Consider the following 23,342-nt stretch of genomic DNA (forward strand, 5'->3'; position numbering starts at 1 on the left):
TACTTTCCAAAAGGCCAACAATTCACTAAAAAATGTTTTTTTTTTTTGGTCTTATGAAGTATTTTATTTTGTTGAGATTTGGTGGGTCTTTGTTAAATGTGAGCCAAAATCATCACAATTAGAAGAACCAAAGACTTAAACCACTTCAGTCTGCCTGCATTGAATTTATTTAATACACGAGTTTCACAATTTGAGTTGAATTACTGAAATAAATTAACTTTTCCATGACATTCTAATTTATTGAGATGCAACTGTATAATTAAATATTATTTTATTTCATATATATATATATGCGATTCTGATTGGCTGGAAAGTGTGCATTTAAAACAGGTAGTCTATAGAATCAGCGTTAAAATCAGTAAATAAATCTACTGCCTTATATACAGCTGTAACCATAGTAACATACACTTTCAGTTACATACCAAGTATGAACTATTGTAAACATTTTGACCTTACTGAGCTACTTTCAGATTTTTTTCACACCATACAGTATATGGTGAAAGTAATGATTTGAATATTGGTCGAGGCACAAAATTAATTTTTATGAACTGCAGAAAAAACATTAACAATAAACAACAACGACAAAAAAGTGCTCTAACAGCAACAGCAGCAGCTTCATTATTAGTAGACACATAGCACAGATGCATGTAATTTAAACACATACACACAGAGACACACACAGTCTCTCTCTAATACTCTGTTTCTCTAATACCTATTCATTAAAATGCATTAAAATAAATGTAACCTTAGGGTACTACTTTATCTCTGAGTGTGATTTAGCTCATCAGAGTTTGAAATCTAACAATTACTATATACAATATCTAAATGTATCTTTCTTCTGGATAACAAAAAAAAAACAGATTTTGAAACCATCAACACTTTTTAAATAAACAACTATTTAAATAAATGAAAGCAAAAAGCTATCTTATAAGAAGTTAATTAATCAGTTTGTTTCTTTCTTGCTACCCTCCTGTGCAATTAGTTGTTACGGTTATTAAATACTACATTATAAATATGGAATATACACTATGCAAAATGTCCTGAATTTCCTGTTTTTGTGCCACACTAGTTAGAATATCACTGCAGTCCAGATCTCTTCTAATAAATCATTGGCAGAGAACATGAGGCCTGTTCATTCCTGACAAAACAAGATTAAGTGAAACAGCCGATATGCCCATCAAGCTGTAGGGAAGGACTCAAGGGAAATATCCAGTGAGCTCGACTAGAAGCTCTGTTGATATTTTTGCATGGCCGTTTGTTTCTCTGCCACACTGCGTGCTGCACTTCTTTTCCCACAGTCAGGGCTGTTGGCTGATGAGCCCCGAGCGACCTGAATGGTTGTAAAGGTGTCAACAGGCGGTCTGATCAGATGGCAAGCCATGCACAAGCCTGTTTTTTTTTTCCGTCCTTTGGGCTCTGTCCTAACAACAATCCATGTGGCATGTAGCCTTGCCAGCCTCTGGAGCTTGGGACGGTCCCTGTGCCAACACAGCTTATTAGATACTTCCAGCCTTGACAACACTTATTCCCACTGGAGGCTGAACCATATTAGTGCAGAATTCTGACCAAATGCATGGCCATGTTAGTGTCTCAGTTAGGAAGGTTGCTTATTAAAACTGAAACAGTGAGCTGTGCAACTGATTATCATTTCCTCTGTGCCTCTTATTTTAGACATTCATATTAGTGCTGGTTTAAAGTGCAGGTCTCTCAATGACTATTTGGAGTCTGCAGTTAACATTTAGTTGTTGCGTCAGTATTAACTCCAGGAAAGTTCCTTGTATTCAGAGTCGGGTGGTGAATGCACCTGATTGTCCGTGTGTGTGTGTGTGTCGTTGTGTGCTGTTTGAATTATTAAAATCAAATTAGTTTTTGTTTTTAAATAGAAGCATTAAAAAGACTGGATTCTAAACATTGTTTAAGCACAAGCTTATAAGCGGAAGTCATTTTCCTCTTTGCGGTCAAATGTAATACAATGTGAAAGTTAAAAAAAAATTTGAAATGCAAAATTAAATAATGTAATATGATGACATACTGTATGAATGTAAAAAAATGAAGTAAAAAATTTAATGCAATTATTTGTCACTGTCTGCTGTCACCCAGATAAGGATGGGTTCCTTTTTGTTTTTTCCTAATCTTTCTTCTTTATGTAATCTCAGGGGCATTTTCCTTACCTCTATAGTCTATGGCACGCTCATAGGAACAAATGTATTCATTATTATTATTTTATTATTTTATTATAGCAATTTCCAATGGAATTTCCAATGTTGGAGTTTAACAACATTTTGCTGCATATGACAGCTATATTCCTTGGCCATACCTATTGTAATTAATGACTATTTGAACCTCTATGAAACAGGAAGTCATGGTGAAAATATTTCCTGTTCCTAGTCATCCAGGTATACAAAAAAATACAAATTGTTAATGGAAATATACTTGATAGTGGTGCCAATAATTGTAGCACACATATTCCTTACTTAACAATTTTTTTTTTCAGATAAAACTGTGTTGTATTTGCAAATGTTTGATATCCATGAGATTATTTGTGATATTTCTTATGCTTTAAATATTTATATTTTCCATTATCACAGATTGATAATGCATGAGATAATTATGAACACCAATGAGTGTAGTACATGAATACATGCATTTTTTTCAATTCTAATACATCCCTAAATGAATATTAGCTTTCTTTCTTTGTGGTTTGATTAAATAGTTTGTTGTTTTTCTAATTTTACTTATTGTAAACAATGATTTAATGCGCAGCAAAAAAGCTGTCTTAATTCCAACGCTTTAAAAAAAAATAGAAACAGAGTTCAGAGGTATAAATTTTGGGCTCCAGTGTGCGAAGCCCTCCAGCAATGGCCGCCTACGCTGAGTGTGTATGTATATGTGGGCTTCTTGCTTGAAGCATTCTGCTACACACACCAGGTGAGAACCTGCAGATAAATATGGTGCTGCTTGTGGGATGGAGGAATTGTTTGCCCTCAAGCTGCCCATATGCACAAAACAAGTCAGAATGAAATGAGACAAGACTGTCCGGAAAAATTTCCCTATTTATCAGCGTCTCATTAGCAGCCGCATGGCTTTTCTCTTCCACAGCTGGTTCTGTGAATTACAGACATCACATGACTTCCAGAAAAGGAAGTGAGATCCGTCAGTGCCTTGTTATCAGAAGTCTCCTGCTATGTGTTCCACTACACAAATAAAATCATGCAAATATCTAATATACCATCTACACTAAATTTATTGCCACCCTTCAAGCTAATTTGAACAAATGTGAAAAATGTTTCACTCACAAAAAATTTATTCTCAATAACGTTTTTGGTTTTAGCAAAAATACTGGTCTCCCAAAATCTGTTAAAATTATTGATGCCCATGAACAAAATTATGGTTCACTAATAATGTATTGTAGGGGTGCTAATAATGTTAACACCAGCATTGTGATGAAGAAAACTGCACTACAACTAACTATTGGACAGATTGATATTCTTGTTAATTATCTCTAAAAATTATTGGTAGTTTTATAGCAAATGTAAATAATTGGCACCCCCACTTTTATCATTTTTATGCAATCATTTCTATTTATTGTTATGTTACTGTACATACTGCAGGAATTGTCTGAGTTTTACAAAATTGTGTGGAGTGCAATAAATGTTCAAATCATATTGTACAAAAAGAATGTGGAAAATCAAATGCCAAAAGAATTTTATTTTTGAAGAAACTGTATTTCCTTTGACAATAATAATCATTATAATCACATCTTTAAGTATTAATAATTTCTGTTCAAAACATGTCAAAATGAGTGTTCACCTACATCCTTAAAAATTGCTCTCTGCATGGCAGGATTCAACAAATTCTGATGGCAACTTTTGAAATCAGTAAAAATAGGGTTGACGTGCAAAATGTAAAAATCTATAAAATGGATTGATTTGCTCTATCTACTCAGCAAATAAAAATCATATAATATTACAGAAACATGTAATGAGTTCATTGACACACTAAAACACGCTCTATTATCAGTATTTGCAGTATTTTATTAAAAAGTTTTTTTTTTTATAATTTCTCTCATTTAAAGATATTTGGTGGCAGTTTGGAGTTCTGGACTTATTTTTATTCCAAGATTGTAGTGCTCTGAAACTTTTTCTACTCTTCCTTTATCTTTTTTTCTCAATCAATAAATAAAAATGCATGTATGTAACTACTAAATAATACCCACCCAAATGAACTCTTATTATCTTTCTTTGCTTAATAGATTAATATATTTTGATCCATGCTAATGAAAACATAAAAACATTACAATTATTTTTATTTTATAATTTGCTTCATGTCTATAATTTTTGTTACAGGGTTGTTTTCCAAAGAAACTTCATCAGCAAATAGGGTAGTATTAATTATTAATAATAATAATAATAATAATAATAATAATAATAATAATAATAATAATAATAATAATAATAATAATAATAATAATAATAATAATAATAAAATAACTTTTTTCTATAGTCTTCAGGAACCTGGAACAATGAAGAGTTCATTTTGAAACTGTAACTAGAAGAATTTTCAAAATAATTGATAGGGGTGAATGGGTTCAGGTAATTTGATAAAAATAAAAAAATAAAAATAAAAAGAAGTAATTTTTATCATCTATAATGGATAACCTGTGAAAAAGTAATAAAATTGCATTAGATGGATGCATGCATGGATTTAGTGCAAATAATATTTGATATTTAATGTATTTTAATGAACATATAAGTATTCTTATATTGAGCTTGAACTGGAAAAAGTTTTGCTTTTCATGTGCTGTAGACTTTTGTAGATTTGGAAGGCAGAAACATTGCTATTGTCATCAAATTGTTCATGGACTAGGTCACTGGCAGCTAAAAAAAATGTCTTCCTGTACCAAACATAAGTACACCAATTCATAACTTTTTTTATTATTTACAGCCTGGACTGAACCACACCTCTTCTGAAAACGTAGCCATTTTATAATTGTTTTAGGGTATTTATCTGAAGTAAAAAAACACTGTTCCTTCCACAGCCTTCCTGTAGCTGCCTAAATCAGAACAATGAAACTTGCCTTCCAAGCTATAAATGGATCACCACACATATCTTAAAATACTTATATCAGCCCACCTTACATCATGCTTCCTAAGATCCTCTAGCACCCTTTGACTGGTGGGTCTACAAAGGCCTATATCAAGACAGTCTCTGTTCTGGCACCTAGTTGGGAAAGTGAACTTCCCTCAGAAGTCGAAAAAGCTAGCGTATTTTAAAAGGCCCCTAATGACCTACCTCTTCCAGAAGTACTTAAATTAGCACTATTATAAAAAACTTGTCTGTGGTTTTCTTCTCTATATTAACTCCCAGCAAAGCACATTTGCACATCACCCATGGATAAGGCCACCTGCCTTGAATGTCAATGTGTTTGCCTTTGTTTAAAACCCCCTTAAACAGGATTCATGTGGCATATTGAAAAAGAAGGGGAAAGGTATCGGCAAATGATCAATACACAGATTATTTAATAAAAACATATTTGTAAACATAGGACCACAAAACAAATTCAACCAAAATCGTTGATTCAGCTTTTTGTTCTTTGCAGGATTTTCTTTTCTTGATTTCTTGACCTGTTGCGTTAAAAACATAACAGCATTTGTGTTATGTTTTTACATTTCTTTTGGCTTCTAGTTGAATAACATGGAGTAATTTCATTTATAGTCATGAAAATGGCAAGACGTTAATTTAATCTCATTCCATACAAGCAATGATACTTAAGAGAATTTTGTTATTAAAGAATAATGAGGAAGAACTAAAATATCATTAAAATACAATTACAGCCCAATTATGCTTTCGTTAAATCATTTCCTGTGTGATCTCGTCTAAAGAATGGTTTAATCTGTATTTGGGGCGTGCGCGTGTGTGTGAGTAGAAATACGCATGTACACGTGTATCTCTTAGGTATACTTTCTTCCCCAGGAGCTAATAATGATCAAAATTTCACTAGGCCTCCTGGCAGCATGACTCACCTACTGAAATGACAGGAAAATAATAAGATAATCTGGATTCACCCCTTTGCTCTGCTATGGATGCACTTTATTTCTGCATTTGTTCTGATCTCATGTCAGAGCAAATGTGATTTTGGCTGGCAGAGACATGACTAATTTCAGGCCATTCCTCTTCCTCGGGTTGCCGCAGGTTGTTCCCCTAGGTTTTCATTAAAAGCTGGATTAGCCCTTTTACAGCTTTGAGGCACATCTGCTTCAGTGGAGTGTCTGGGCGCTGTGACGTCCAACCCGCCTCCTGTGGCTGATATCTTTGTTGATGTTTCAGTAGCTGTGGCTGATGTGTTATTGAAGAAGAAGAAACATGAAAAGAGCACATTTTCTATGAGTAAATACTTACAAAAGCTGGGGGAGGAAAGTGTAAAAAGATTTTTATTTCTTATCTTTATTGATCAAGGCCTTTAAATCCTGACTGTGCATCTTGACCCTGACACGTGATTATATGTGCATTCATTTAATTCATGTGGGAGTATAGGGGGGGGTTTGGGGGTAAGGCGAAGGAAAATTAGGAGTGCTGTTTAAAAATAGAAGCAAATCAGAAATTCAATGTAAATGCTGAAATTGCGTATTGCATAATTATTAGACAATTTTTTAATAAAGTGAAGCAGAGCAGTCTAATAGCTAATAGGGGTGTATATGGCTTGACCGGTTTTAACCCTAGTCTAAAAGCAGCTTGTGTTCAAGAGAGGCTGAAAAAGGCACATTTTGTTACTCATTTGGAAAGCAGTTGACTGCGTGGGAGGAAGTCGCAGTTGTCAGAGCAGCTCGTGTCTCTCAATCACGAGTTTGCTCATCAAACACAGTTGTGCTGTAGATCTCGACACATACGCAGCATGCCAACGCTGCTAGGTTTCAGTCTTCAGCTTTTGAAAAAAAATAGCTAAATAGCCGAAAGCACTTTGTGCAAGGCAAGCTTACTCTACAGTTTGGGGAGAAAATTCTCATCCTCAATAGCATGCAGAAACAGAAAACTTTAAATTGTAGCCACAATAATGATACACTAGCATTCATTGATAGATAGAAGGGTAGTTTTCTTAGGTGTTTGCCAAAAGGCAATGCTGTGATGTCGTGCTCACTAATAATAAACAGACCCATTATGTTTTTTTTTCTTTTTTTCTGTTCGTTATGTTGGTTAAATGAACTATCAACAGCAAAATTTATATGAGCATCTTTTATGTTTAGCACCCTTTCTTCTTTTTGGCCAGGTAAATTTTGCTTACATTTTGTCTGCAGTTCCTAAAATATGAATGCAGTCTCCTTAATCATAGGGAAGGAATGGAAATGTCATTTCCTCAGTCACAGGAAAAAGATGGGAATGTTGTTTCCTCAGTATTAATGAAGGAATGAGACTCGTGTTTTTACAGTCTAAACAAAGGAATGGAAACTGGAAATTCTTCATTCATAGGGAATGTTAGAGTTGCAGCCTAGCTTAATCTCAAGCTGCCATATGCATTTTTTTTGTTATATCTCAATTACTATCCCCCTTTTCTCTTTCAATTATTTTAAGTTGATTAGCACACTTTTGCTAAAATACATAACAGCTAGGATTCTGTTATGAACACTTCAGGTAAGCCTGTCAGTCAGTGTGCAGGTTTCGATTTTCAACTAATGAAAATTCCTACAAAAAAAGCTTTGTGCAAGTGAAGTGCACCGAAGAATATGGGAAGAATCAGCCAAATGTCTCTTTCATTTCATGTGGTTTTACAGAGATTCATTATTCTCACACAATATGCCATGATGCCAACATAGGAAATAAACTGTTACCTACATGAAAACAGGAGTATTCTCACCATTGCTAATAGAAACATTTGACTACTTTAAAATTCTTTATAGTCTAAAATGTTTTCAGCAATTTTTAAGTTTTTCAATTCATAAATGCTATAGGAAAAATATCTCATTGCAATCTGATTAATTGAGCATAACAAATCATACAGTAATCACATCGAATATCTTAAAGGTAAAAACAATTGTACAACAGGGAAATCCAGAGAAATCATTTGGACAAACCTGAAATTTACTTGATTTTTTTTTTCTAAGCATGGAACTTCACTAGAACTTTTCAAAATCTCTAGTACTATCTGTGCTCTCTTCCAGAATACTGAGAACATCGAGATTTTTATTAGAAACAGCAACTGCTTCTGCACAAGTTCTGCTGTCAATCATCTGATAACTGAATGTGTATGTGATGTGTCTGAATTATAGAGAAGCCAGATGGAACTTAGCTTAGTCCTGTGAGAGACACAAGCTTTTATATTAAAGCATGAAGCATTATTTTATTCCCAGTGTAGTCCTGTTTAAAAATATAGACAAAGAACAAATGTAATCTGTTCAAGCTTCCTGTATGTATGTACTGTGTGTGTGTGTGTGTGTGTGTGTGTGTGTGTGTGTGTGTGTGTGTGTGTGTGTGTGTGTGTGTGTGTGCATAGCAAATTAAAAAGCATATTTGTCAGTAGACTGAATGAATATTTTTTTATTACAAGAAAAGCTCAACATGTTATTTAGACATAAAAAAAATTGTAAAAGCATCACATCAGTTTGGGTCTTTAAATGAGCTTGGAGCACAAAATTATAATGCAACACTTGTCATATCTGTGTGTTTATATGATATAAATTATAATTGGGCTCATCTTGATGAGACAGTCACACTCCCCAAACACGAGTGTGTAATTTGAACACTGCTCAGGTGTGTTCTGTACCCTCTTGGTGTACTGAACATCACAGCGCTCCATCCTCTGCACTCTTCCATGCCCTGTTTGGAGCTAAGAGCAGAATCCTGCTGGGTGATTAGCCACGTGCCCCTGTGGAGTCGTTCACTCTTTTTCCTTTTCTCCCTCCGGCACTGCTTTCATCCTGCACCCATTACATATGACACATGCACCCTGAGTGCAGCAGTGGGCCACAGCGTCTCTGTCCCTGAATGTAGAAATGAAATGATTGGAATAGAGAGTTGTGTGATTAGCTGTAGCCATTTTCATCTGGATGTGAAATCAGTGTAGCGGCAAGTGGGAGGAGATTATGACAAGCAGCAGGCAGTCGGAGGAGACACAACTGTGCCTTGAAGCATGCTCTAACGTTTCACTGGACTTCTGGATTTCTTTTAGGATGTTTTCACACTTGCTTTTTATTTTCACTGCCTGGGACTACTTGAGCTGAAAGGGTTGGAAAATGGTCTAGGGTTTGGTTAAAATAAAACTCTATGGGAATAAGTGAAAATGATCCACTCTTGGAATGAACGAATATTGTGTTTTTTCTTGTTACTTCTTGTATCAGGTTTCACATTGTCATGAAAAGGCAGGTTAAACAGATGTTCAAATGGAAGGCCATCTAGATAAATCTAGAGAAAACTCTAAACATTTACATTTGGATATATATTTAGAAAGCAAAAACGTTGTCCAACATAAATGTGAAATAAGCATGTCCTCACAGTTATTAATATTTTGATCGTTAATCAGATTGTGTGGAGCTTCTTCCACACAATTCCCTGTGTATGAGTTACTCTAAAAAATTATATTGAATTATTGCACAAATCAAAAAGCTGTGATTTGCTGCTAAGGAAACTTCATCAAAATCTTCTGAGTAATTAGAATTGAAAATTTACAATGGCTATGCTGTAAAAATGACTCACTCTTTATTGTGAAATGATGTCTCCCCTCACGAACAAGCAAATGTATGAAAGAGCCATTAATATGTGGCTAGGTGAAATACATGTTTATGCACTTTGGTGAAGCTAGGGTTTTATGGCCTCAGGTTGAAAAAGATAATAAATGCATTTCATTTTTAAACGATGAGAAAAAAATTCAACCTTTTTTTATTCTATCACAGTGACAAAAGGTTCTCCGCTCTGGGATTCGGTGCACGAATTCCACCCAATTATGAGGTAAGAAAACAAGTATTCACTCATTGAGATTCATCTTTCGTCTTTTGAATTAACTTTCTTCTCTCATGGTTCATTCACTTCCTCTGACCTTGACAAGCTGCTTACCTGTTGGAATTCAGTTCTTGGGTTTGTGGCCAAATACGTACGTCGCTTCTATATTTACCAGCCGGCTTCATTTACATAAACTGACATACATTATACTGATACAGACTGGAATTGTTTTAGACAAAAAAAATCCAGGCAATTTGTATTATTTAATGTGGCAACGTAGCCCTAATAAAAATAGGGGCGGAGTCCTGGGGGATTATGGTAACTAAGGTAATTGTTTTAACATAGTAATAAACAATTAATTAATATATTTTAGATTATATGTTGAACATACTAGGAGTATAAAACAATGACAGTGTCTGCATTACTTGTGTAATCAGTAACCAGGAGGTTACTAAGGATGTACCATAAGCTTCATGTCTGTACATACTGTACATATTCACATATATTTTATAACTTATGTAAAAGTACCATTTCATTAATGTACTTTAGTTTTTGAGGTTGTCTTACATATGGCATGACCTCACCTGAGCTTTCTGTACATAAATAATAAAAATCGATTTAACTCATGCTTTAAAGCCATAATATAAAATGTATATGCAATGGTTGCAGAATTATTTTCAAGCATGAAGATGAGCCAAAAAAAAGATTTATTTATTGCCTTAGGTTTTTTCACCAGCATTGACTTTATGATACAGTGTGAAAAATAAGCTTATAGTTGTGTTTCTATAATAGTCACTGCAGAGACTAATGCTGGAATTTAAATATGATGTGTTATGCATACACATGTTTATTTTATGTCTGCATTTCAGGTGTCACATGACTTTGCCATCAATTTCAATCCAGATGATGATGAATGTGATGGTAAGACAGAAACAAGTGCCTTCTCAGTGAAATATGAAGAAATCCATTTTTATTTTAGGAATAGTTAATGTTCAAGATGGACTTGAATGGGGTTGATCTTTAAGAAAAATATCACTCTAAGAAAATGTATAACTTTCAATTCCTTATGAGGATGTGTAGCATTAGTCAGAAAACATCTTCAAAGAGCTGAACTGACCTCATTTCAGTAGATTTTGCAAAGACAATTTTCACAGAACACTGTGAAAAAGAAGAAAAGAACTATTTTTTTTCTTGTGCCCAGTCTTTTTTTTACTTTGGGGTTAATGCTAAAATCTGCTAATTTAGCCATGTGGTTCAAAATCTAAAAGGCTATGACACCGTTTTAGGAAGCGACAGGCTTCAGGTGTTAATTGTACTTCCCTTTCTTGTGTCTGATCAGAGATTCAGGGAGTGGTAGAAGCTTACCAGAACTGCCTGCCCAAGATCCAGCTTTATGGACCAACTAATGTGGCTCCTATAATCAACAGAATAGGCAAGCAAGCAGCAGGGAAGGAGCCCATTAAGGATGCATCGGTGAGTTCCTGCATCTTTTTCCCAGTTTCTACTACAACTTGCTAAATGTCTTACATTCAAATTAGAACAAACTAGAAACCTGCACAAAGATTAATAAAGGACAGCTTTAGTAGTAAATACAGTTGCAGATATAAGTTGCAGACATTCAATGGAGATACAGTAAAAAGTTTTTTTTTTTTTTAACAACCCCTTTTAAAACAGCCGTTTTTTTATATTAGAAAAGGAAACCAAGATAAAGCATCAGAAATGTTTCCAAAGTAAAAAATATACAATCAGAAGCTTTTTTAGGTTAAAAGGGAAAAAGTTAAAAAGAAAACTGGATGCGTAAGTGCACACACCTGCACAATATTTTTTAACCACTCATTCTTTCTGGGAAAGAGTCTGTCAGTCTATTTAACATGTTTGCATGGCTATGTTTTATACATTTTAAAAGCTTGTTAAGAGTATGAGGTCAGAGTGTAGCGTTAGCCATGTTATTACAGTCCTGGAGCAGAGCCTTGCTCAAGAAGGCCCCCAACATTCTAACCAGTAACCCAAAGCCTTAACATTTGAGCTACGACTGCTTTTGGCCTTTATTTCATGCTTTTGTAAGCTCTTTGTGTACCATGAATGGAATGATTTTATTTCTACCTACCAACTATGCAGTTCAAAGTAGTTGTAAGGTGAAGACCCAAGTTAGTGAGCTAGTGTAAGCTCTCAGCTAAGGTATGTAAATGATTTATCTTTCAAAAACAGAAGATTTGATCCAGATAGTGAGGAGAACTTCATGAGATTGACAGCCAAGCATGTGTAGTGTGTTTGGAAGTGACTAGTTCTCTTATGAGAATTTCAGTTTTATGATGTAATGTATCATGAGTATTTGAGCTCAAAAATGATATTTATTTCCAAGTAGGCTGCTGTAGACCCCATTTCTTACACTCCAGCATTCCCTTTTACCTGGCTTCTAATTGAGGACTAGTGTGCTCAATTACTCACCCACACACACACCCACACACCCACCCACACACACACACACACACACCATTTATTTTAAAGAGATTCTGGTTCACACTTTTATTGCAAAATATTTCCTTAATTTTTGATACTGTACTGTATCACTGACATTACAAAGCATGATCGGTTTTCGATACGGACCTGTTATAGATTGCCAGTTCTTGCTTAACCCTGTTTTACCTATTTCTGTTTTAAAATAGAGTTTTGCTATTTGTTTTGGATTTGTTTGCTGTGGACTCAGTAAAGCCTTTTTACCTGCATTTGCATTCATCTGTACTCTTGTTTCATGACCCTGTCAATGAAATGATTCGTAGCCTTTCAATGCTTTGTGAATCAAAATATTTAGATCACATGTAAACCATATCCCGAGTTCCAAGTGGTTAAAAGTGGAGATAAGTATCTGGTGATTCAGGGTACACATAGTTTTACAGGTCAAGGAAGATGAGAATATAGGACATCAACTTTTCTCTACCATTGTGTAGACCTTCAGGTTTAGCATATAAACTGATGTTATTAATTAAATACTACAAAAATCTATTTATCTTTTTAATTAAATCCATGAATTTTACATGCTGCAAGGTTAAGCCTTCACCCTCAGGCAATTTTACATGATATACATGACAGTCAGTTTAGCTGTTTTTTCAACCATTGTGTCCTTGTGGCCATCTTCATTTATTATTTAATTGGCAGCCAGGAACACCGAAAACACCCACACTGATCAGGTTTCAGTGCATGAGCTTTAATTGTAAGAAAAGACAAATTTAGCTGGCATTGTGTGTTCAATACTGTCTAGACCTCATGGGAACTCTATACGTTATCTCTACTTATAACACATTGATCGTAAGCTTGTTGTCCTCTGTATTAGAAATACCACATCTTGCTGATCCTCACGGACGGTGTTGTGACCGACATGGCAGACACACGGGAGGCCATCGTGCGTGCCTCCTACCAGCCTTTGTCCATCATCATTGTGGGTGTTGGGAATGCAGACTTCACTGACATGCAGATCCTGGACGGGGATGACGGTGTCCTTCGCTCTCCAAAAGGAGAACCTGTCTTGAGGGACATTGTCCAGTTTGTGCCCTTCAGAGACTTTAAAACGGTAAGTCTCTAAAAAATAGAGCTTTGATTTCCACTAGTGTGTTCAATATAAAGAAAAACTGAAGCACTTTTAAAAAATATATTTCTGACATATAACCTCTTTAAGTGGGTCTTTTCATGCACTTCTGAAAGAGCAATGCACTCACTTTAAATCAGGAAGGCAGACTGAGCAGGTCATGCACACTGAGCAGAAGAAGCTAATGGAGCTACACAGCTTTCCTTTGTAGAAGATATTTTCTCTGCTTTTGTGTCTGCAGCCAGAGAAAATCAATCTAATGTTGAGTAGTGAGACTTAAATGCTTCCTAAGCACACCCTTGTTGGCTAAAGCAGAAACTAAATGTACATTTGTTCTCATGCTTTTCCCATTTTCTATTGTTATTACATTTTAAGTAATAATAATAATAATAATAATAATAATAATAAATTATAATAATTAAGTTAATGATTTTGTTTTTTATTTGCCTCACACATCAAATAGTGCAGGTTTGAATCCAGCATTCACTACATGAAGTTTGCATGTTCTACCCATGTTTCAGAGGTTTCCTTGAGGGCTCTGTTTTTCTCCTGCAGTCCAAAGATATGCGTTGTTGGCTGACTGGCATTTCCGAAATGGCGTGTATGATTGCACTCCATCTCATTCAGTGGGAGGTTTCCCGCATTGTACCCCTGAGATCCCTGCATAGGATAAGTGTTATAGAAAAATACAGGAAAAAATATATATATAGAATAATAAATGGATGGATGGAGATGCTCTTTCAGTTTTAAATAAATATAAAACAAAGGGTGAGGGTGTAAGAAGGAAAAGTCTTCACAATAAAGGATTTACCTTTTGTTTTTTTTCAGTAGCATGAAAAATTGGGTTACCTCTATCTTAATAAACCTTCAACTTGATAATCTGGGAAATCAAAATCTGTCTTTGTTTTTTCAGGCATCTCCTGCTGCATTGGCAAAGTGCGTCTTGGCTGAGGTGCCCAAGCAGGTCGTCGAGTACTTCAGCCATAAGGCCATTCCTCCCATGAATCCTGTTTTAGACTCAACGCCCAACTCCATTGCCAATACCCCAGATTAATACATCAACTTGAGTCTTGACCTATGCTTATTCCCTTCACACCTACCGAATGCTAGATCTGAGAAAACCCACCACCTCAAGCACTACATTGGTGGTCCATTTTCCTGTTTATACATAACGTGTTTACACACAAGGAGGATACATTTTTCTTGGATCATGCCCTGTGTTTGGCATCATTCCCACATCTTCATTATCTGTGCTGCAATCTGTACAGTTCCAGACCTATTACCCTCTGCCAGCTCTCTGCAACTTCTCCTCCAAGGCCAACTTTTATTTCTTAATTCCGATGTGCATTTTTTTAATCCTGTGCCTTGCAGGACTTTTTCAGTGTTTGCTCTCCCTGGCCACTGTACTTTCCTCAAGGCTTCTTGATGGCCTTTTACCACTCTTCTTTTAGCAACAACATTCACCAGGATTCCATTTGGGGAAACGTAAGGTCATGATAATTACTCGAAAGGTATAATCACCAATGGCTGGTCATGATATCTGCAACTCAGCATAGGATCTCATCCCTTTTAGCATAGTATCTCAACGTAGGCATAAACTATAACACATACGCACAGAAAAGTTCTATCATTTAATTCATACAATTTCAACTATCAACTGATAGGCTGCATAGATTCACAGTCTGGGTTTGAAAGAAAATCAGCACAAGACTCACGTCTTATAGTGCAACTTCATACTACACTGTGTACTACTGGTTGTTCTGTTGCATTTGGTTCTACAAAATTTGTCAGCAACAAATCAGAATACAAATAATCAATCAATCAACCCCCACTTTTCTTTTTCTACTTGACATACCCCAATTAACAAAATTATTAATTAAGTCTGTAAGAAATATGTGATGACATATATAATGTGGATTTTCTTGCAACATTAAATGTAAAAGGAGAATTCTTAACTTAAGATTTAACTTGAAAGTCTTTTTTCCAACATTCCGTTATTTCATAACTCATTTATAACACATACTGTATATACAAATCTGATAAAGGAAAATGTTTAATTATTCACCAAGGATTTTCATCTGGAATTATTATTTTTATTACGAGTTACAAATCAAACATATTTAATTACTGTATTGTTTTTAATCTTAAATCTCCGATACAAAATGGATTTGTTTAGGAACTTTCAGGAAAATCTTTATAAAATATTAATTTAATTTAGTGCTTATTTTCCTACACTGCAAAAAAAAAAAAGTATTCCTTAAAAGTTCTTTGGAAGATAAGGGTTTGAATTAACCCTATTGTGAAATGTAAACCTGGATCGCGATTGAGGGACTAAACTTGTACTCTTAAGGGTGCTAGATTCAAGATTTTATTTTCTGTATATGTGTGTGAATATGAAATATGATCTTAATGGAAAAATGCGACACTGCAAAGTTTTGGAAACCTAATTTATTATATTAGGCTTATACAGACATATACAGAATTGAAAAAAGCGTACAAATAATTGTATACTGAATAATATATCAGTATGATCACTGTGTGAATTTAGTATTGAAATCATATAAAAAGATTTGAAAAGAAGCTTTTTATTGAAGAAAAAGCAGACTGTAGTGGGAAGGCTATGAATAGAATCAGGGTCAGTTTGCAGTATGCAGGCTGGACTCTAAAGGTCAGTCTGAGCTGATTGTTTTTTGTGGTGAATTTACTCTATGCATATTAATAAGTGAACTCAGAGAGGTGGTGGTTGAGGATGGGAGTAATTATTCATCTTCAAAGATTAATGGTAAATATATGCAGCCACAAGGGTCATACAAGGAATGTAATAGGAAAGGTACACAAGGGGCACCACCATGGAAACATGCAAAGAATTAAACATGCAGTTGTAGAAAATTAGTCAGTAATAATAACATACTTTTTACAAGCTTATAGTTAAGTTTAATGTTGTGGAAACATTAACCAACATTAACCACCAAGAATACACAAAACACAATGTCCTTATACTTTCCCGTGGCTGAAGAATTACCGACTGTTACAAAGTTCTGACACTGGAGACTCCTTCCATAATTGTTTAAAGTCTCCTTACAGAAAACAATATCTACTATAACTTTATTTTTTGTTATTAATAAGCAACATGAGTTTTTATGTTTAATTATGTGGCACATTCACCAATCAAATCTGTGTGAAATAGCTGTTACCATGAAAAAAAAGAAATTGAGTACATTTTTTTTACAGACAGGATTTAACACAAAAATTCCACTTCATTATTCAGACTTTAGAAGGAACTAGAGAGTTGACCAATAGTCATAAAATTAAGCTGCTGCATAAGCCAAATCTAAATAATACCTCAGTACCTAGGATAGGCAGTACAACCCCTTAACAACTGACATCTCAGTCAAACAATCAAAGCCAAATGTTAGTCAGATAAAGTTTTTTGGAGAAAGACTAGTTTGTTCTTACTTTTTTGCAATTTAGAAGAAAAACATGAACTCTTTGTTTTGCTTGAAGGTAACATTTCAATCTTAAATTATTCCTTATGAACTCAGTATTTTTCAAATATTTGTTTGTCCAGTTTTTTTATGCCAAATCAATCATTAATATGTTTGTACACAAAGCAGTTCTGGCATGAGCAGCCATCATGTTTAAATGTGTTGAATAATTTCCTCATGAACTGACTCAAATACATTTTTTATATTGATTCCTTTACTTGTGTGTATGTATATTGTCATACAGTCATACATAATTTAATGTACACATTCTACATGATTGTTATCTTATGCTGGAGGTCCAGATGGCAGACTATATCTATAAACAGATCTTAAAATAATAAAACACACTTTATTTGCTTTTGTACATGCAGGAAAACATCTGCCAGCTACCACGTTGCCTGGAGCTGGTTGAAGTGCAAACTTAAACCATTTGAATTAATATTTCATATGAATTTAAATGTTTGATTGCATATGAATGATTGCACACCACTGGCTGAGGCATGCCACTTTTCTTTTATCTCATTAGGCTTAGTACAGTAGGTATGCAAGTGGATAAATGTAATTAACAGCAGGTGGACTCTGTATGTAAATGCTTAATTATTCATTACTGAAGCAGCACATTTGGAGATATCGCTATGCTGGTTAATGATCTGTATTAAAAAAACATAAAAAAACAAACAAACATTGGCTACATAAATGAAAGCTCTTGTAGTGTACAACGCATTTTATATCAACAATTTGCTTGTGTATTTGTTTATTTACAATTGTATTTATTTGTATTTATTTGTATTTATTCTATTTCTGTTTTATTAATTTATTATTTTATTATACATATTTATTTGACTAATTAGTTAGTTTATACTTATTTTATGTATTAGATGATTACTTTTTTTTATTTGGTCTAATACCTTTGTGTAGTTATTTATGCAGGATTTCAGAAAATATTGATTTATATATCAAATTACTTATTTTACCTATTTGTTTGTTTGCTTGTTCTAAATATTTATTAATTTAGCTTATTTTGTAGTTATTTCTTTAGAATTCAGGATTTATTTATTTATTTGGTAATAATCTTTTTTTTTTTTTTCTTCCTTTTTTAAAGTTATTTCTGGGCTATGTTGCATGACCACTGGATTCTTTCTGTGGCAGTGCACTGATCTCGAATAATTTTGTACACATACACACAAATATTCAATCCCAACCCCCAGCAGGGATTTACTTGCTTCTCTGCTACCTCCTTTCCCCAAGCAGCAGCAGCAGCACACAGTGTCGCTGCAATCAGCGCAGAACCATGGTATAAAATCGAAAGTGCATTAAAGTGAACTCTTCTTGGTCCACACATTAAACATCGATAAGGTGAAAGTTCAGAATGCACTGCTGAAATGAAAAAAGACTTTAATTGTATTTCTGTATATACAGAACTAACAGCCATGCCCCCCTTTCTTATTGGATTGTGGAAATCATTTTACCCACATTTTCTAAGAAATCTGTCCTTCAGCAGGTTTTGAGTTTTGAGACAGGCCTCATAGAATCTCTGTTCTGAAAACACTGTAAATTACTGCATGCATTACTCTGTGTAGAATGTGTTGTTTGTTCCTTTGGGGTATTATGTGAAGTTAGGCGAATTTGTCTTTACCTTCTGCAATGCTGATCTTGTACTGTGTGCTTCTAATCCTGTATCAAGGCCAATAAACCTGTCATTAAATTATTGTGTGTGATGGTTTGTATGTGAAAGAGAGAGAGAGAGAGATAGAGAGATAGAGAGAGAGACTGCAGAGAGGCAATAATAAGTAATAGGGGACTAAAAATAATATATATCATTCTTTCTTTGAATTGATATGTATCATTCTTAAATTCCAATTGCCTCCCTGCAGTCTCAGATAGATAGATAGATAGATAGATAGATAGATAGATAGATAGATAGATAGATAGATAGATAGATAGATAGATAGATAGATAGATAGACAGACAGACAGACAATGTTTTCATGCAGCTCATTCTCCAAACACATGATTCTGTTTTTTGGCTGATAGGAGTGGCATCTGATGTGGTCTCCTGCTGTAACCAAAATATCTTATAAGGAGATACGAAAAAAAAAACCATGCCTATACATTTTTCTAGCATTTTTGTGCATCAGACAGTAAATAAGAAATAACTGCAAACCAGGAGAGCAAATCATTTGCATTTGTCTCTTTACAGAATACCACCTTTTGATTGTAAAAATAATTGTATTTTTTTCTGTTCATATTAAAAAGATTTTAATTTTGCATTTGACATTTACAAAGTGCTTTCAGGTGCTGTTCTGAATCTGACTAAGTAAAACACAAGATCTAGGAGATACAAGAGAGACTCTTCTGCATGATAGAGCTTCACATTCTGTGCATTTCTTTTCCGCAAAGTTCCAGAAGGTCAAGTTTCTTGGTAACTACACCAAAGACAGTGGTGTTTGATCTGCTCTCAGCTTCCCTCAATGGCCTTTTTAATTTATGTAACATTCAGAGAGTACAGTGAATAACAGCAGTTGCCATGGAGAAAGCAGAAAGCAGTTGGACAGGAGCTGCAGAGAAATAGACTGAGAAAAAATGCTGAATGACTGTTAAATAAAGAAAAAGGAAGTGAAGGCTAGCAGTGTGAGTTTAAATCAGACAGACATTGCTGCAAATGTTCTGTCTTTGGCTCTTTGCTTGGCCATGATATTAGTATTGTTGATTAAAAAAAACTACTATTAGAAAAATGTTTAATTCTAACTGACTGTAGGATTGATTTACGCTAAGATAATAATTACATAAATATGTGCAATGACTTACGCGTGGTAAAGTCAAAAGATCATTCTGGAACAGAAAACACATTAGCTAAATTGACCAAATAATTATGCTCTATAATGACATTTTTATATATGAGTTTAGATTTTGACCATTTTCAGGAAGATGTTGAGCTATTTTTTTGTTTTACTCACAGTGCTGTTTGACTTTCAGTGATGCTTAGTCTCTGCTTAAAGAGAATGATGCAGCTGCACTTTCAGATTGTTTAGTTCAGTCACTTCATTATCTGTATGCTCTGCTGAAATAAATCAGCTTCTAAAATTTCTACTTTCATGCTAATCCCACCATTGCACTTGGCATGTGGTAGATTGTGAGATGCCGGGTGTATAATATTTCGCATTAGACAGCATATCATTCTTTAAAAGGTCTTCACTGACTTAAAATTTTTAAACCTGTACACACAAAACATTTTTTTGCAATTTGATGTATGACTTTATTTCAGTATACAACAGGCAGTAAACAAACACATGTAAACAACCACAGTTTCATCAAGTCCCACCTTAGAACACAATTAATGACATTACATAACATCCTCTTAAAACCTGAACTTCCTCAAAACAGAATCTGCAGAAAGTTTCACATTTGTTACCCAAAAGTATTGTTATCAGTAGTCAGTATTGAGAACAGAATTGACAGGTAAATTGTAGCGATGTCTTTCACTTTGCCTTTAAAACATTTATAAATAATTTTTCTTATTGTGCATTTTTTAAATTTTATTTAGCTACAAACACCTTATCTCACACCTGATCAAACCCTGATCAAACCCATGTGCAGAACAGGTAGCAGACCCCTACATTCTATTCATGGTTTTGTTCTTTATCAGACTTCAAAATGTTTTTTTTGTTGATTGTGTTGTTATTTGTGTTTTTTTTTTTTTTTTTACAGTGGTTTATATCATCAAACACGATATTTGCTTTGGATAAAAAAAAAAAAAAAATTATAATAATAATAATTATATATATATATATATATATATATATATATATATATATATATATATATATATATATATATATATATATTACTATATTTTAATAAGAAATCTCTCTGTAAATTGCGTTGCGTTTTATAGAGCTGTTTCCCCTCATGCTACACTACATTGTACAAGTAAACACTAAAATGCCTTTATTACTTCCTCTACTATTACATCGACAGCCATGGAAAACGCAATTGTTCCTGGCTGACTATCAAATTATTTTTCAATTGATTTAGCGGATGAGAGTCTCGTGGCTTAAGCTTCTCTAGCTACAGTAACCATGCCTCATTGTCTTACCGTGCTGCTCAGGAAGTCTGCCATGTGCAAACACACTCAAGGGATGCAGAGTGCCAAGTAGCTGATTTACAGCCACAATTAAAGATGGCTCAGGCTGTCCAAACACTCACTGGCAACGACAATAAATGGCCAATTTGAGCCCAGGGACCAGGTAGAGTTTTTTTCTGAGACAGTCAGAGTATCAGAGTGGTTTCAATGCAGAATTCAGCTGCATTTTTCCCTGCAGGGGTCTGGGCTGATGACTGTGGTGAGATTCAGTCTCCTAATGAAGAAATGAATGATTTGCATCAGTAAAGTAGCGTGTGTGGTAATTAGTGTGAATGAGGTCCAACCCTGATTCAATTTCAGCTCCTTATTTGGTTTCTGTTATTCTCTGTTGTCTTCTTTCATACAGTGCCTCATGAGTGAGGGGGGGTTTAATGTATCAGACTACATGTTATAATTTTGAGGGCCACAAACAGATCTAAGTATAGTATAGCCAAGAATTACCTTTCTTTCATGCAAACCACAGGTTGCTAAAGCTATTGGAAATTATTCAGCATGTCAATTCCAGTCACCTAACATAATTCGTTTGACAGCATTGGTACATTTTACTGTTTGTCTTGCTCTGCTTGTTCGTTCTATTTCAAGCAATCCTTCAGTAAACTTGAATCATTACTACACTTACTATATGCTGTCAGTCAGTCTGTGTGTTACTATGGCAACAAACAACATTATCTATATATAAGTGCTTTGGGGATTTTTTTTCCCACTGGTAGAGAAAAAATGTATGTGCGAAAAGTGTGAAAATTAGGTGTCTGTCATAGATGTTACATGCTTGGCTTTGTACTAGTTTCACTGGCATATTAGACTAGCAAGCTAACTGTACTATCCATGTGGAACAGTAATTTCCTTCCCAGCTTAATTTTTCCACCCACTGTCCCAATGAGCTTTTCTTTTATTGAACATCAAACATTAAATGGAAAATAAACTACTAAGTTTGGAAACTCCCTTAACCAAGTAAACTTAATATTAACATACCATTACAGTTAATAGTGTATTACTTTTAAAGAGTTGATGAAAATAATTTTAATGACTGGTCTGTGACATAAAATGGAATACAGAAATAAGGAAGGATATGGATTTAAGAATAAAATCTATAAATGTTTTACAGTAGAGCAAAATAGAATTGCAATACATGTGACAATTGAATGTACAATAGAAGTATGATTAAGACATTGATTAGGATTGTGGTTAGGTTAGGTCTGTGTTCATGGTAAAAAGATTTAAGTGAACTGGATTTAACAAATATTCAACAATTCTATGGACACAAGGCCTTTCAGTGATTAAAAGTTAATGGATGTGATCGGCTTCATTCCCCTTTACAATGATGTTAGACAGAGTGCTGAGGGCATTTGTCCTGATAGATTGGATAAATTACTGCAATTAAGGATTTGTGTGTTTTGCAGCACTGGTGAAGACAGAAGCCAAATATCTCAAATTATTTTTTTATTAATATAATTACATACAAATATGGCTAAATATATTGCCTGTGACTAAAGGTTCATGTTAAAATATTTGTTATGGGTCAAGGAATAAATTCTGTACATTAGTTACATATTATATTAAGCCATATGGTTATTTTAGAATTAGCATTGTTTGCTAGGAGTTGAATTAATGGTGTGTTAACTCCTATGTGTAAATGTTTTCTAGTAAATGAGCTAATGTTATGCTTACTAAATGCTAATTTACAGTGCCCTCCACAATTATTGGCACCCCTGTTTAAGATGTGGTCGTGGACTTCAAAAAATTCTCCTTTTTTTTAAAACAACATAGAACCCAAATGCAAAAAAATAGAAAAATCCAACCTTTTATTTAAGTACATTACTTTGGTGGTAAAAAAATCACACATTTAGAAAAAAAAAAAAAACTTGAAATCATGTGTGCCACAATTATTGGCACCCCTGATGTTTACTTTGTACAACCTCCTTTTGCCAACAAGACAGCACTTAATCTCCTCCTATAACATTTCACAAGATTGGAGAACACAGAGAGAGGGATTTTTGACCATTCTTCTTTGCACAATCTTTCTAGATCATCCAGTGTCCTGGGTCCTCTCTTATGCACTCTTCTCTTTAGCTCGCCCCACAGGTTTTCGATTGGGTTGAGGTCCGGGGACTGAGATGGCCATGGGAGGACCTTGAGTTTGTGACTGCTGAACCACTTTTGTGTAGATTTTGCCACATGTTTTGGATCATTATCCTGCTGAAAGA

The 23,342-nt window shown here is 34.5% G+C and overlaps 1 protein-coding gene across 1 annotated transcript in view; it reads left to right on the plus strand.

Moving 5' to 3' along the window:
• cpne7 (copine VII) overlaps positions 1–18,703 on the plus strand; it is a 53,149-nt gene extending 34,446 nt beyond the window's left edge. The window contains exons 12-16 of the mRNA XM_046857927.1: positions 9,882–9,936; positions 10,797–10,848; positions 11,267–11,400; positions 13,259–13,495; positions 14,424–18,703. Coding sequence (XP_046713883.1) covers positions 9,882–9,936; positions 10,797–10,848; positions 11,267–11,400; positions 13,259–13,495; positions 14,424–14,564 — 619 coding nt within the window. The 3' untranslated portion in view covers positions 14,565–18,703. The remainder of the gene's footprint in view (positions 1–9,881; positions 9,937–10,796; positions 10,849–11,266; positions 11,401–13,258; positions 13,496–14,423) is intronic.
• Positions 18,704–23,342: the final 4,639 nt, after the last annotated feature.

The sequence above is a fragment of the Silurus meridionalis genome, chromosome 9 (genome assembly GCF_014805685.1).
Source record: "Silurus meridionalis isolate SWU-2019-XX chromosome 9, ASM1480568v1, whole genome shotgun sequence".
Classification (NCBI taxonomy): Eukaryota; Metazoa; Chordata; class Actinopteri; order Siluriformes; family Siluridae; genus Silurus; species Silurus meridionalis.